The sequence below is a fragment of the Chiloscyllium punctatum genome, chromosome 5 (genome assembly GCF_047496795.1).
Source record: "Chiloscyllium punctatum isolate Juve2018m chromosome 5, sChiPun1.3, whole genome shotgun sequence".
Taxonomy (NCBI): Eukaryota; Metazoa; Chordata; class Chondrichthyes; order Orectolobiformes; family Hemiscylliidae; genus Chiloscyllium; species Chiloscyllium punctatum.
The window spans coordinates 114506694-114520290 of NC_092743.1; the positions used below are offsets into that span (position 1 = coordinate 114506694).

The 13597-nt window shown below is 38.0% G+C and overlaps 1 protein-coding gene across 39 annotated transcripts in view; it reads left to right on the forward strand.

Moving 5' to 3' along the window:
• clasp2 (cytoplasmic linker associated protein 2) overlaps positions 1 to 13597 on the forward strand; it is a 320216-nt gene that overhangs the window by 259153 nt on the left and 47466 nt on the right. For 25 of the 39 annotated variants that reach the window (XM_072571109.1, XM_072571132.1, XM_072571133.1 and 22 more), the window contains 3 exons: positions 2113 to 2256; positions 7915 to 8024; positions 11788 to 11944. In XM_072571109.1, the coding sequence (XP_072427210.1) occupies positions 2113 to 2256; positions 7915 to 8024; positions 11788 to 11944 (411 nt within the window). The remainder of the gene's footprint in view (positions 1 to 2112; positions 2257 to 7914; positions 8025 to 11787; positions 11945 to 13597) is intronic. The other 14 variants (XM_072571110.1, XM_072571117.1, XM_072571113.1 and 11 more) reach the window with 1 other exon arrangement.

A 13597-nucleotide genomic window follows, 5' to 3' on the forward strand; every position in this document is an offset into this window, starting at 1 on the left:
TTAACATTGTTTCACTTTAACATTGATTAAATATTGTCAATGCAGCCATTAAATGTTGTGAAATTTCACTTGAACGTGTTCATACTTCCTGTTCTATGGTCGACATGACCTTTCCTCTAATGCTTCCACTCTTGCTCTCAATCCTCTGGCTCCCATGACCACCCTGTATTCTTAACTTTTAAAATCATTACTGCTGCTCCTACTACTCCACCCTGGTTTCCTTCCTGCTGCCGTCCTTCTGATTCTCTGTTCTTCCCTTTTAAAGTCCCAGTGTATAGTGCCTATACCAATAGCTGTTGCCATTCTTGTGGCTGCTGGCTTCTATTCCAAACTTGCGCTGAAGTCCTAGGCTCCACCAAGTGGCAAAAGTTGGTTAGTGTCGATAGTCCTGAGACTTGGTCGCTTTCCACAACAACAACCAAGATTTGTTGTTGAAGCATAGTCAATCTACCTACACTGAGGAGTGTATTTTCTTATCATTTACAATATTTAAATTTTTAAATTTATTATGTTCAAGTTAATTTTGTTAAAGAATGTCACCAATTTAACTTAGGTTTATATATTTTTTCTGCGAAGAAGGACACTGATGTCAGTGTGTTAATATCTCTGGACGAATAATCCAGAGGTTCAGACTAGTGCTCTGGGATTATATGTTCAAATATCATGGCTGGAGGAATTTAACTTTTATAAATAGAACCTGGAATTGAAAGCTAATTTGAGGAATGGTGACCATGAAATCACAATTTATTGTTCGTAATTGGTTCATTAATTACCTTAGAATCCTGGAATCATACAGTACAAGAGACGTCCTTCATTCCAACGAGTCTGCGCCGCTAAAAGCTATTCTAAGTCTACAATAGTTTACTTCCCTGCACTGGTCCTATAACCTTGAATGTTGCATAATATCCAAGTATTTTTTTTAAAGATTATGAAGTTTTCCACCTCAACTGCCCTTAAAGGCTATGCATTTCAGATTCCCACCACACTCTGGGTGAATAACATTCCTCAAATCCCCTCTAAATCTCCTGCCTTTCGTGTTAAAATTATGCCCCTGGATACTCACCCTTCAACTAAGGAAACTTACAACTGTATGCACCTCAATCAGGTCCCCTCCCGTATTCTAAAAATCCCAGTTTCATCGCAGAACTAAACTGCCCCATCCCAGGCAATATCTTGGTAAATCCCCTCAGCACCACCTCTGATGCAATCACTCCCTATGGTGGGTGACCAGAACTGCACACGGTACAATTGTGGCCTAACCAAAGTTTTGTACAGCTCCAACACAACTTCCCTGCTCTGATAATCTATACCATGACTGGTAAAGGCAAGTGTCCCATATACTTTCCCAACTACTCTAGTAACCTAGACAACTAACCTAATGACCTGTCCTGCTGTCTTTAGAAATCTGTGATGAATCTTAAGATCCCTCTGTTCCCTGAGCTTCTTCATGCTCTTCCATTCATTGAATACTCCTTGTCATGTTACTTCTGAAGTGCATCACCTTTCACAAAGTCGGGTCAAATTCCATCTAATACTAATCTGACCAATCTGACTACATCCTCCTGTAACCAATGACCTTCTTCCTCACAGTCAACTACCCAGCCAATCTTTGTCATTTGCTAACTTAGTTATCATCTCCCCCATATTTTTGCCCATATCACTGTGTTCAGGGAAGAAAATCTGTCGTCTTTACCTGATCTGGCCTACATGTGACTCCAGAACTATATCAGTGTGGATAATTTGTAACTGGCCTCAGAAATGGCCTAACAAGCCACTCAGTTCACGGCAGTGAGGGATGGGCAACAAATTTAAATCTTGTCCGTGATGTTCATAACCCATGCTGCAATAAAAATGTTTTAGTAAGTGATAAATTTGAATATGCTAGTTATTTAGCATGGAATGCACAACATTGTACATGTATGCTACAGTATTTCAAATTGTACTTTTTTTTTAAATGGGCCAGAGATGTTTAAATAAACCTGAATCAAAGTTTTTCACATCAATTCTTTTCGGCAACAGTGTAACACCTCAAGTTCAAATTTTCAGGAAATCTACCACAACAAGTATGATGATGGTTCAAACTAGATTTTTCCATTGTTTTTCTTCCTTTAGGCAGCTCAAGCAGTTTTAATATGCCTGTTCCAACTCAACACTCCAGAGTTCAGTATGCTGCTTGGAGCTCTACCAAAAACATTCCAGGATGGAGCCACCAAACTACTTCAAACCCATCTTCGTAGTTTAGCCAGCACTACTCAGGTATTTCATATGATAATAATTACAATAATTGTTGGAGTATTTGTTGAGTTACCAAGCATTGAACACAAAAGCATTTGGGGAACACCATGAACTGCAAGAACAAAACTTGAATAAGCTTAGCTTAAGTTATTATTGTTCCCATCAATTTAGCACACTTGTTTCTGACATGGCAGATCATTTGTTAAACTTTGTTTAATTAACGCAGGCTGTACTGTAAGTCACCAGTTTCACTTGAGTTGGTTAAGATTAGATTACATTACAGTGTGGAAACAGGCCCTTCGGCCCAACAAGTCCACACCGACCCACCGAAGCGTAACCCACCCATACCCCTACATTTACCCCTTACCTCACACTATGGCCAATTCATCTGACCTGTACATCTTTGGACTGTGGGAGAAAACCCACGCAGACACGGGGAGACATGCAAACTCCACACAGTCAGTCGCCTGAGGCGGGAATTGAACCCGGGTCTCTGGCGCTGTGAGGCAGCAATGCTAACCACTGTGCCGCCCACTACTTTAATTTGGACACAAGCCCATTTAAATTACAGGTGTAAAAGCAAAGCACCACAAATGCTGGAGATCTGAAATCAAAACAAAGTGCTGATGAAATTCTGCAGATTTGCAGCATATGTGGAGAGAGAAATCGAGTTGTTTCAAGTCCAATCTGACTCTTCAGAAAGTTGCAGGAAATGTTTTTACCCTGTAGTATTTTGTATTAAAAACTGACTATGTGCATTTCAGTTATATCTTGAGAAATTGTGTAGCCAGCCAAACATTTTTCCTGAAACAACTTTATTTTATTGAATTGATTTTCATTCTCTTCCTGCAAATTTGTTGAGATTAAAATAACAATCTTACAAAATTAAAATAATCACACCTTGAGACAAAATTCTTGCTTGTGTGTATTTGAGCATCTCCCCAAGTCCCCTTTGAAGGAAACACCAGAGGGAGGATGAGAATAATAACCATACTTCTGTTACATACTGCATTTCTTTCTGTTGGAAGTAAATATTAGAAGAGTCACAGTCTCAGTTATTCATTATGTTATGGGCATTATTACATTACATATTTTGAATATTACAAAACTTTAATCAATCTCTGATGGAAACCCATCTTGTTTCAAAACTCAGAAATATAATAAACAATGAGGACAATAGTAACAGACTGCAGGAGAACATGGACATAGACTGGTGAGTTGGGCAGATATCTGGCAGATGAAATTCAATATAGAATTGTGAAGCCATTTTATAAAAGGAATGAAGGAAGGTGCTAGAAGCTAAATAGTACCATTTTTAACAGAAATGTGGAAATTAAGTAATCTTGGAAGTGGACATGAACAATGTTTTGAAGGTGTCAAGACAAAACGAAAGAGATTTTGAAACAAACCGAATCTTACTTTCGTACTTTATCCTTGTGTTCATAAGGTTCATCATAATCATTTAACTTTAATAAAACAATGTTAGGCCCCATCGTGGAATATTGTGACCAATTCTAGACACTACAGTTTAGGAAGGATGTCAAGGTTTTCTTTTGGGTGGGAACGTTGTCTGGTAGAAGTATTCAAAATTATGAATGGCTTTAATAGAGTAAATATAGAGAACTTGTTCCAGTGAAATGTGGTTGATTTCCAGAAGACACAGGTTTAATTTAGTGGTCAAAAGGACCAGAGGATTCACAAGGGCTGGGATTTCTCTGGCAGGTCATTCATCTTGTGACCCTTCAAAGCCTATCTACAAGAAACCAGTGAAGGATGTGACAGACTACTGTCCACTTCCCTAAATAATTACAAATCCATGAACCTTTAAGGAGTTGAACCCTTTCAAATGCAAAGCAGTCCACATGATTGGCATCCAATATAGTTCCTTAAAGATTAATTTTTCCACCTCAGGTGCATAGTGGTGGCAGTATGTACCACACACACTGCAGCAATGTGTCAAGCCTCTCTTCACCAGCATCTGCCAAACCCACAGTCTATGCCATCAGAACAGGCCGGCATGCACTTGGCAAGCCCACCACTTGGCAATACCCTCAGACTGTGCATCGTTTTGATTTGGAACTGTATTGCCATTCTGTCATTGGATTCAAATCTTATAGCATCAGTTTCTTTCTTTGAATACTGTGTAAACTGCAACAGTTCAAGAAGGTGATCACCATATCTTCCTGAAGGTACTTTGGCATGAGCAACAAATGTTTGCCTTGGCAATGATGCACCCTCCTATGAACTGAAACAAAGGTTATTAGCAGCTAATTTTCAGGCTTATCCCAACCTTTTTTGATAAAAATGTATGATAATGGGAGAGCAAATTACTGCAGATACTGGATTCTGTACTGAAAACAAAAACTTTCTGGAGATAACAGCGGGTTAGGCAGCATCCATAAGAGAGAGAAAGCAAGCTAACGTTTCAAGTCTAGGTGACTCTTCATCAGGTCTGATAAATGGGAACAATTTGAATCATAAGATGCATCCCATCCTCAACTTAAGGGTAGCTCCTCTTCAATTCCACCACATTCTGAGGCATTGCATTCCAGATTGCAATTACTTGCTGCTTAAAAGAGTTTTCCTCATTACTTCAGTTTCTTAAATCTGTACCTATGGTTTTCAATCCTTCCGCAATCATCTGGGCCCCAGTACTCCAAGACTACGTTTCAGCTTGGACTAATGAGTGCAAATTACATTCATGTGATGCAAATGGCAGGCAAAAACTATCTCCAGCATAAGAGTCTGACCACCACCTGTTCATCATTGAATCCCCTATAAGCTGCATCCTGAGGTAACCTTTAATTGAAAATCTAATTGAATTTGTGACACAAATACTGTGGCAACAAGAGCAAATCAGGTATTCTGCAACAATGGGGTCACCTCCTGAGTCTCAAATCTTTCTATTATCTCGAAAGTACAAGTCAGGAGTGTAATGGAATATTCTCATTGTCTGAATGAATACACTGCAAACATTTTTGAAGTTTAACACCAACCAGCACAAAGCAGCCTGATTGATTATCACTCCATCCAACAACTTAAGCACTTATTTGTTCTACAACAATTGCATCATAATTGAAGTGTGTGCTATCTACAAGACTTGCTACATCTACTTAACAAAGCTTTATCAGCAGGACCTTTTAAGTTTCCCTTCAGGTTACATTCCTGCTAACTTGGAAACATGGCATGGTGTCACTAGTATCTTTCAGCCAGTGCTAACTATCAAACTCATGCTAATACTGAAGGTATCTTTCAGGCCACCTTTCAACCAACTCAGTTTCCGTGAAACCTTCAAGCCTTTCTTTCACAAGTCCACCCATATAATTAGAAACATTCCAATGAGACATGATGCAGTAGGAGAGTTCCAGTTTGGTGGAAAGGAGCAACCTGAAACGCTGAATAGGTTGCAGGTCAATAGGGCTAGGAGAATTCCTTCACTAAGAATTCCTTCACTAACAGTGAAATTTTTTTCCAGTATACATTTTGCAGTGTTTTGCAAAGCAACACACCGCCTCCTTCTCAAGGGCAGATAGGACTTGACAATAAAATTTGGCCTCACTAATGATGCTTATATTCTAAAAATGAATAAAGTAACGATGAAAAATATTATGTGGTTATTTTGTTTGAACCTTTGTTATTGCTACTGTCATCCCTTGTGGCTACCTGTACCTACAGCTCAGCATCCTTCATCACCATGCTCCATGCATTTATGCATGTGCACTCCAAACCTGTCTCAGTACGCCTTGTGTTTACCTTTTTTAATCCCACCTATTTCTGAACTGCTTCATGTTCTAATATTGTATCTTGTAACTTCTTTGTTGTGCTTCATCCTCTTATTGCTCCCTGCTAATTTAGTTTGAACTCGTCCCAACATTTCCCACAAAAAGTTGCTCCTCGCCATGTTGACCTGCAACCTGTTCAGCATTTCAGGTTGTTCCTTTCCACCAAACTGGAACTCTCCTTCTGCATCATGTCTCATTGGAATGTTTCTAATTATATGGGTGGACTTGTGAAAGAAAGGCTTGAAGGTTTCACGGAAACTGAGTTGGTTGAAAGGTGGCCTGAAAGATACCCTCAGTATTAACATGAGTTTGATAGTTAGCACTGGCTGATGAGACAATAACAACTAGGCAGCACCTAAGATAAATCACAAAAACATGCCTTTGTGCAGAATGAATTGATGAAGCCGTAAGTATTCAATAACAACAAAGGTTTGAGAGACCTCTTTCTGTGCTCTAAGTTTTGAGAGGACTAATCTCACATCCTCATTCCATAAATATGAGCTATTGTCAGTTAATTTTAGTTATAACCTAGATGAAACTGTTTTCTGGTTAAAGCATAATAATTTTATGTGAGAACGCAGGATACTTGGATTGTATTATTTGATATAACATTGATAATACTGAAACAGGCAAACTTAGACAAACTTTAATCAAGGATAGTCAGCATGGATTTATTAAAGGTCAGCAGTATTTGACCAACTTGGTCAAACCTTTTGGGGAAGTAACAAAGAATATTGGTGATGGCACTACAATTGATGTGGTCTACATGAACTTTGCAAAGCTTTGGAATAAGGTCCCACATGACGGACTGGTTTCAAAAAAAAGTCACATGAGATCTAGTGGAATGTAGCAAGCTGAATATAAAATTGGCTCAGTGGTATCATAGAATCCCTACAGGGTGAAAACAAACCATTCAGCCCATCGGGTTTATACCAACCCTCTGAAGACCATCCCACACAGACCTATTCCCCCCAACCTTATTCCATCTAATCCTGCACATCCCTAGGCACTATGGGCAATTTAGCATGATCAATTCACCTAACTTGCACATCTTTGGACTGTGGGAGAAAACCAGAGCACCCAGAGAAAACCCATGCACATACAGGAAGAATGTGAAAACTCTGCACAGACTGTCGTCCAAGGGTGGGCCTGAACCCAGATCCCTAGTGTTATGAAGCAGGGGTGCGAACCATTGATCCACCGTGCTGCCCTTTAGTAGGAACTGAAGACTCACCTTTGATATGTAAATGCTTGGACTATGGTAATGAAGGATACCTGCCTGAAGGAACAAATGGCCACAGGTTTTTGCGTCTTGAATTCCTTTCCTTAGATCTTTTGCTTTTTGGGATATATATTAATGATTTGGACATACATTTAGAGGATATGATCAAGAAGCTTGCAGATGACATGCAAATTGGTAACATGTTTAATAATGAGGATAGCTGTGGACTGCAAGACAATATATATGGACTGGTGAGATGGACAGAAAACATCAAATGGAATTCAACCCGGACAAGGATGAGTTGATGCAAGGAGGATATCTGGATCTGCACATCAAATCCATAATCTGCAGGTCTGCAAACCACATGCCAGAAAGTTGAATAAGACTGGATGGTTTGTTATTTCAGCCAGCTCAGATACAATGGCCAAGTAGCCTCTTTCTGTGCTGTAAAATTCCTGTTTTGGAAATATCTAAATAATGGTCTGTGACCTGTGCAGACAATTAAATGGAACATAATTAATTGTAACCTAATGAACTGTAACAAAACAAATTTTCAGCATGTATAGTTTTTATATGAAATAACAGATCATTTTAATTGATAATGTTGCTTTAGATAAAAATGCTGGGAAATTGCTTTACTAAACTTTAATGGCATTTAACTTTTTTTAAACAAAGCAGGGGTCTGGCAACAGTTCTATAACACGAAGCACACCACGTTCACCTGCAGGTTGGACCAGCCCCCTCACTTCACCAACGAACACAACACAGAATACTCTACCACCAAGGTAATTATAAATTTAAGAGTAGACTCCATTAAGCTTTTGATGAAGAAACTAGCAGACTGTACTCAGACATCACTGGTGTGTTTGCTGTTCCAGAACTAAATTCTCACCAAACATTCATGTTGTAAATTTAATTAGATTTACTTAAGTTTATTATTTGATATATTAATTAATTTTGAAAACTTACATTAGGCCACTGAAATTGTTTTTCAGAAACTGCCTAAATACATGTGTCAAATTTTGCATTATAATATTCCTTTGAAATGCTTTGGGATATTTTATTACATAAAAGGTTTTGAATAGAGAGCAAGTTATTGCTCAAAAAGCTCTTAATGGGGAATATAGAAGACACAAACCACTCTCATTAGAAGAGTCAATGAACTGAGCTGAATTTGAATACTGGCAAAGCCCATAGTCTATCTTGAATGTTTCACATATGTGAAACATTCAAGTTAAGAATTCTATCTTTCTTATTATTGTGGAGGAAGCATATGTGGAATTTCATACTTAAGTAATACAAAAGAGACATATTATCTTTAAGCCCTTTGACATCTGTGGGACTTCGACTTTGTTGGGCTGTTTTTCTTTGACAACGTATCTGTTTCACATTCTCTCCATCTCTTGCTTGAAAGCCTGGTAGAATGGTTGATGACTTTGAATTAGCTGTTTAAAGTCCACTTTAACTAAATCAACATATCTCACCTGCGTAAGCTGAGCTTTTTCCCAATCAAGAGCCTTGATTTTGGTCTATCTTTATTCTTTTCCATAAATGTAACTGATTTATGATCATATCCACCAAAATATTCCACAACTGAATCCATTTCACGTGCCCAGCTTATTTCTTTAAACTAAGTATAGTACCATTTTTTCTCTTGGTGGCTTCTTAAATACAGGTTATAAACCTTCACCTAAATGCAGTTTAAGAATTCTGCTCCATCTATGCCTTTCTTAGTTAATATTAGGAGAGCTAAAGTTCTCCATTCCTTACTGTACTATTGAAGGGCCTTACTTGCAGAAAATGCTTTGTACAAGCATACAAAAAAGAAACATAGACCTTTGACATCTTAAGCCTGCTCCACCTTTCACTCAATCATGGCTGATTTAGTTGTGTTACAAATTCTACATTCACATCTAACCATAATAACTCAATACACTTTCCTAATAAGAATCTATCCACCTCTGTCTTAAAAATCCTCAATGACCCTGCTACACTACCTTCTGAGGAAGTCCAAAGATGTGCAGGTTAGGTGAATTGGCCATGCTAAATTGCCCGTAGTGTTAGGTAAGGGGTATGGGTGGGTTGCGCTTCGGCGGGGCGGTGTGGACTTGTTGGGCCGAAGGGCCTGTTTCCACACTGTAAGTAATCTAATCTAATCTAATCTAATCTAATCTAAACCTTCCAAGGTTGCAAAATCTTCTGAGACAAAAGCATTTTCCTCAGTCATTTCTAACAACAGTCTGAAAGTTTCTATTTTCATTTTACTGATTCAAGCTTTTGATTTCTATAATTTTAATTGATTTCAAACTCTCATAATGACTGCCATGAAGTTATGTGAGTATATGTTCTGACTATTGGTCCAGACCTCTGGATTATTGGACAAGGACCATAACCACTGTATTGTCATTGTCTTTACCCTCTACATCGGGGAGACAAACTGCTCAGTTGCATAGTGGTTCAGGGAACATGTTTGGTCCACCTACACCAAGCACTCAGCCAACCTGTGGCCAACCCCCCCCCCCCCGCCCACCCCCACCCCCCCCCCCCCAAACAAAAAGGGCATTTAATTCCTGGGCTGCCTTCACCGCCAAATCAAGATCAAAGCCATCTGCCAGCTGGAGGAAGAACACGTCATCTTCTGCCTCAGGACCCTATAACCACTGCTAGAAAGACAAAGACAGAAAAAGAATACTGGTAGGATAGTTGTGGCCAATAAGGTGGCGGTTGAACTGTAATGTCAGAAGGTGAGAGATTATTCTCTTCGGTTGTAAGAATGGAAAAGCAGAATAGTTTTAAGAAGTTTGAGTGGTAAATATTGGAACAATTGGGTACACTAGTGCAAAGAACACCAAGTTGGCATACACGTACAGCATACAATTTTGAAGGCAAACTGCAAGTTGTTTTTAATTGCAATGACATAGGTTTACAAAAACAAAGTCTTATTACAATTGAACAGGGTTACGGAGAATGAAGAACTAAAAGTAGCTCTCATGAAATTAATGGCACTGCAAGTTAATAAATGTTCTGGACCTTATGACCCAAATCTCGAAGTGTTAGAAGAGATGGCTGTAAAGGTAGTGGAAGTATTGATAATCAACTTTCAAAATTCTATAGATTCTGGAATGGCCAGTATTAAGGTTAACTGCACTATTTAAGAAAAGAGGGAAAGAGAAAATTAGAAACTACAGACCTGTTAGCCTGACACCACTAGTAGGGAAAATATGAGAATCTATTACAAAGAATGCGATAACTGGATAATTAAAATATAATGGTAGAATTACGCAGAGTTAGAATAACTTTATGAAAAGGAAATAACATTTGATAAGCCTGTTGAAATGCATTAATGATGTAATTAGTAGAATAGATGAGGAGGAACCAGTAGATGTGGTGTATCTGATTTTTAGAAGATTTTAAATAAGATCCCACACACAAGGCTAGTAAACAAAATTAAAACACATGGGATCGGGTGTAATTTACTAGCATTGATTGAAAATTGGCTTACAAAGAGAACAGAATAGGAATAAGCAAATAATTCTTACCAGTGAGGTACTTCAAGGATCAGTGGTTGGACCTCAGCTATACACAATCTATTTCAATGATTTGGACATGGGAAACAATACAGTGTAATGTGGAGACTGGACTGGGTGAGGATGAGAGTTATGAGGAAGATGCAAAGAAGTTTCAAGAGGATTGGACAGATTAGGTGCATGTGCAAAAACATGGCAGGTGAAATTGTGTGTGGAAAAATGATAACTTATCAAATTTGGTAAGAAAAACAAATTTTACATGATTTTTTTAAACTAGCGAGAGATGGAAGTGTTCAAAGGGATCTGGATGATGCTACAGTTCATGGACTTACGAAACACATGCAAGTGCAAGAAGAATTACGAAAGCATCTGTTAACTTTTATTGCAAGAGGATTTGAATACAGGAGCAAAGAGGCCTTGATGAAATAGCACCGTCTTCTGTGGAGGGTCACTCTTTGAGTGCATTGAAGATAGAGATCAAGAGATTTCTTGATATAAGATATCAAAGAATTTGGGGATAGGAATGAAAATGGCTTTGAAATTATAGATAATCCACAATCTAGTTTATCAGAAATCAGAAGATCAAATGATCTACCTTGCTGCTATCTCCCTAAGTTTCTAACCATAGTTTCTCTGATTTAACCATGTAACTAAAGTACCTTATTCCTTCAACTTTCTGTATTCTCTAAGGCCTTCAGATCCTTCCAAAGCGCAGTGCCCAAAATTGGATATGATCTCTGTGGAGCTGAAAATGTGTTGCTGGAAAAGCGCAGCAGGTCAGGCAGCATCAAAGGAGCAGGAGAATAGACATTTTAGGCATGAGCCCTTCTTCAGGAATCCTGCTCCTTGGGTGCTGCCTGAACTGCTGCGCTTTTCCAGCAACACATTTTCAGTTCTGATGTCCAGCATCTGCAGTCCTCACTTTCTCCATGATGTTCTTTGTGGCCAAGCTAAAATATTTAGTCAACAGAAACCTCTACAATAAAACTTTGAAAGTTCATGCTTTTTGTCCTGTCAACAGTGCATTCAACTATGATGCAGAGAACATGAATTCCGAAGAAATATACTGCTCTCTTCGGGGAATGACTGAAGCAATCCAGAATTTTAGTCTCCTTAGTCAAGAAGAAATGATTGAACCTTTGAGACGGGATGCTAAAAAAGACGAGGATGGGGAACTGGTAAATATTTAACTACTTTTCTTAAAAGGTATTTGATCTTTCCTAATGTCAGTTTGGAGAGGATGTTTCTTGGACAAGTCAAAAATATGTAGTATTCCCACTACTGTTTCTCTTGCACCCTCTCCCCCTCAAAATGGCTGAAAGTTCTAATGCGTAATTGAAGTATAAGGTCAATTTCCAACTCTTGTATCGAGTTAATTGAACTGGATCTATGTCTGAGGTGCTACCAATAGCATGAGTATTCCACATGAAGAGTGGGAAAATCATCTCTGTAAGTCTCCTACAAACGAACACATGGCAAATGTAAAGGTGGCGTTAGCATAATGCTTGACTATATAATACTTTCCTCAGTGAAATAGCCTTACTTGAATTTTCAGTGCATTAATATCCTTTTTAAGTAGAGGAGTTCCAAATATCTTTGTAATGTAAATGTTTTGGAATTGCTTTAAATGCATTTACAGAATAATAATAGTGTTAAGCAATCCTTGTGAAATTAATTTGTCTTCCTGTGCTGATGGAGCTTAAATTGTTTTGCAATTTATCTAGATTTCCACTGAATCCCTTAATTGCCCCTTTGGAATACAATTAACTTCCATTATAATATTTACAAGAGCAATGTAGGAACCACCAGTAAATTGAACAATGACTTAATTTCACAATATGTTTAAAAGCTATTTAAACTACACTGAGAATCAAATAAGACATTATCTACCTGGGAAAGCCAGATGATTGTTACCTTGTGGTGAATTCCTGAATTAGAACAACAAATTCAGTAAGCTGGTTTGTAAATCACGTTGGAGTTGAGAGACTATTTTTGACTACAAAATATGATTTTTAAGTATAAATATATTTTGGCTAATACAAGAAGTACTTTACATGTAACTTGAATTTGATAGTTGTAATGTGGGAATATGTAGCATGACGTGAAGGTAAGTGGTCTTATAAGATAATGGTTGGCTACCCTTGGTGAATAGCACTCATGGCAAGGTCCTCAAAACAAATTTTCTTCAATCAATAAGCCCATATATAACTGCATGACAAACTAAATTTAGCCCCCAGGTTTGAGGAGCTTGCCAGTAATCAGAATAGATCATAGATATCTAAATGCTCTTGAGCATCGTGAATGGAGGCAATCTAATGCCAACATATTTAAATGTGCAAAATAAAAACCAAAAGAACTATGGATGCTGTAAATTAGAATAAAAAAACGACATTTCTGGAAAAACTCAGCAGGTCTGGCCGCATCTGTGCAGAGAAATCAGAGTTAATGTTTCGGGTCCAGTAACTGTTCTGAGGAAGAGTTACTGGACCCAAACCATTAACTCTGATTTCTCTGCACAGATGCTGCCAGATCTGCTGAGCTTGTTCAGCAACTTCTATTTTTATAATTTAAATGTGTATGGTGCTCACATTTTGACAGGCTTTCATGTATTCCAATAATTCATTCATAAATCAAGTAAATTCGATAACTTGTTTTCCTTAATTTAATAAGGAATTATATTCTGTATGTTCTTTGCTCCCTCCAGTTGTTTTATATATATTGTATTTAATTGTTTCAAATAGGTTCCCTGTGGCTATCAAATAATTAAATTTTGACTGAGGGGATTTCCAATTTAAATTCTAAGAACAGGTATCAGTTGAGTGGAAATAGAG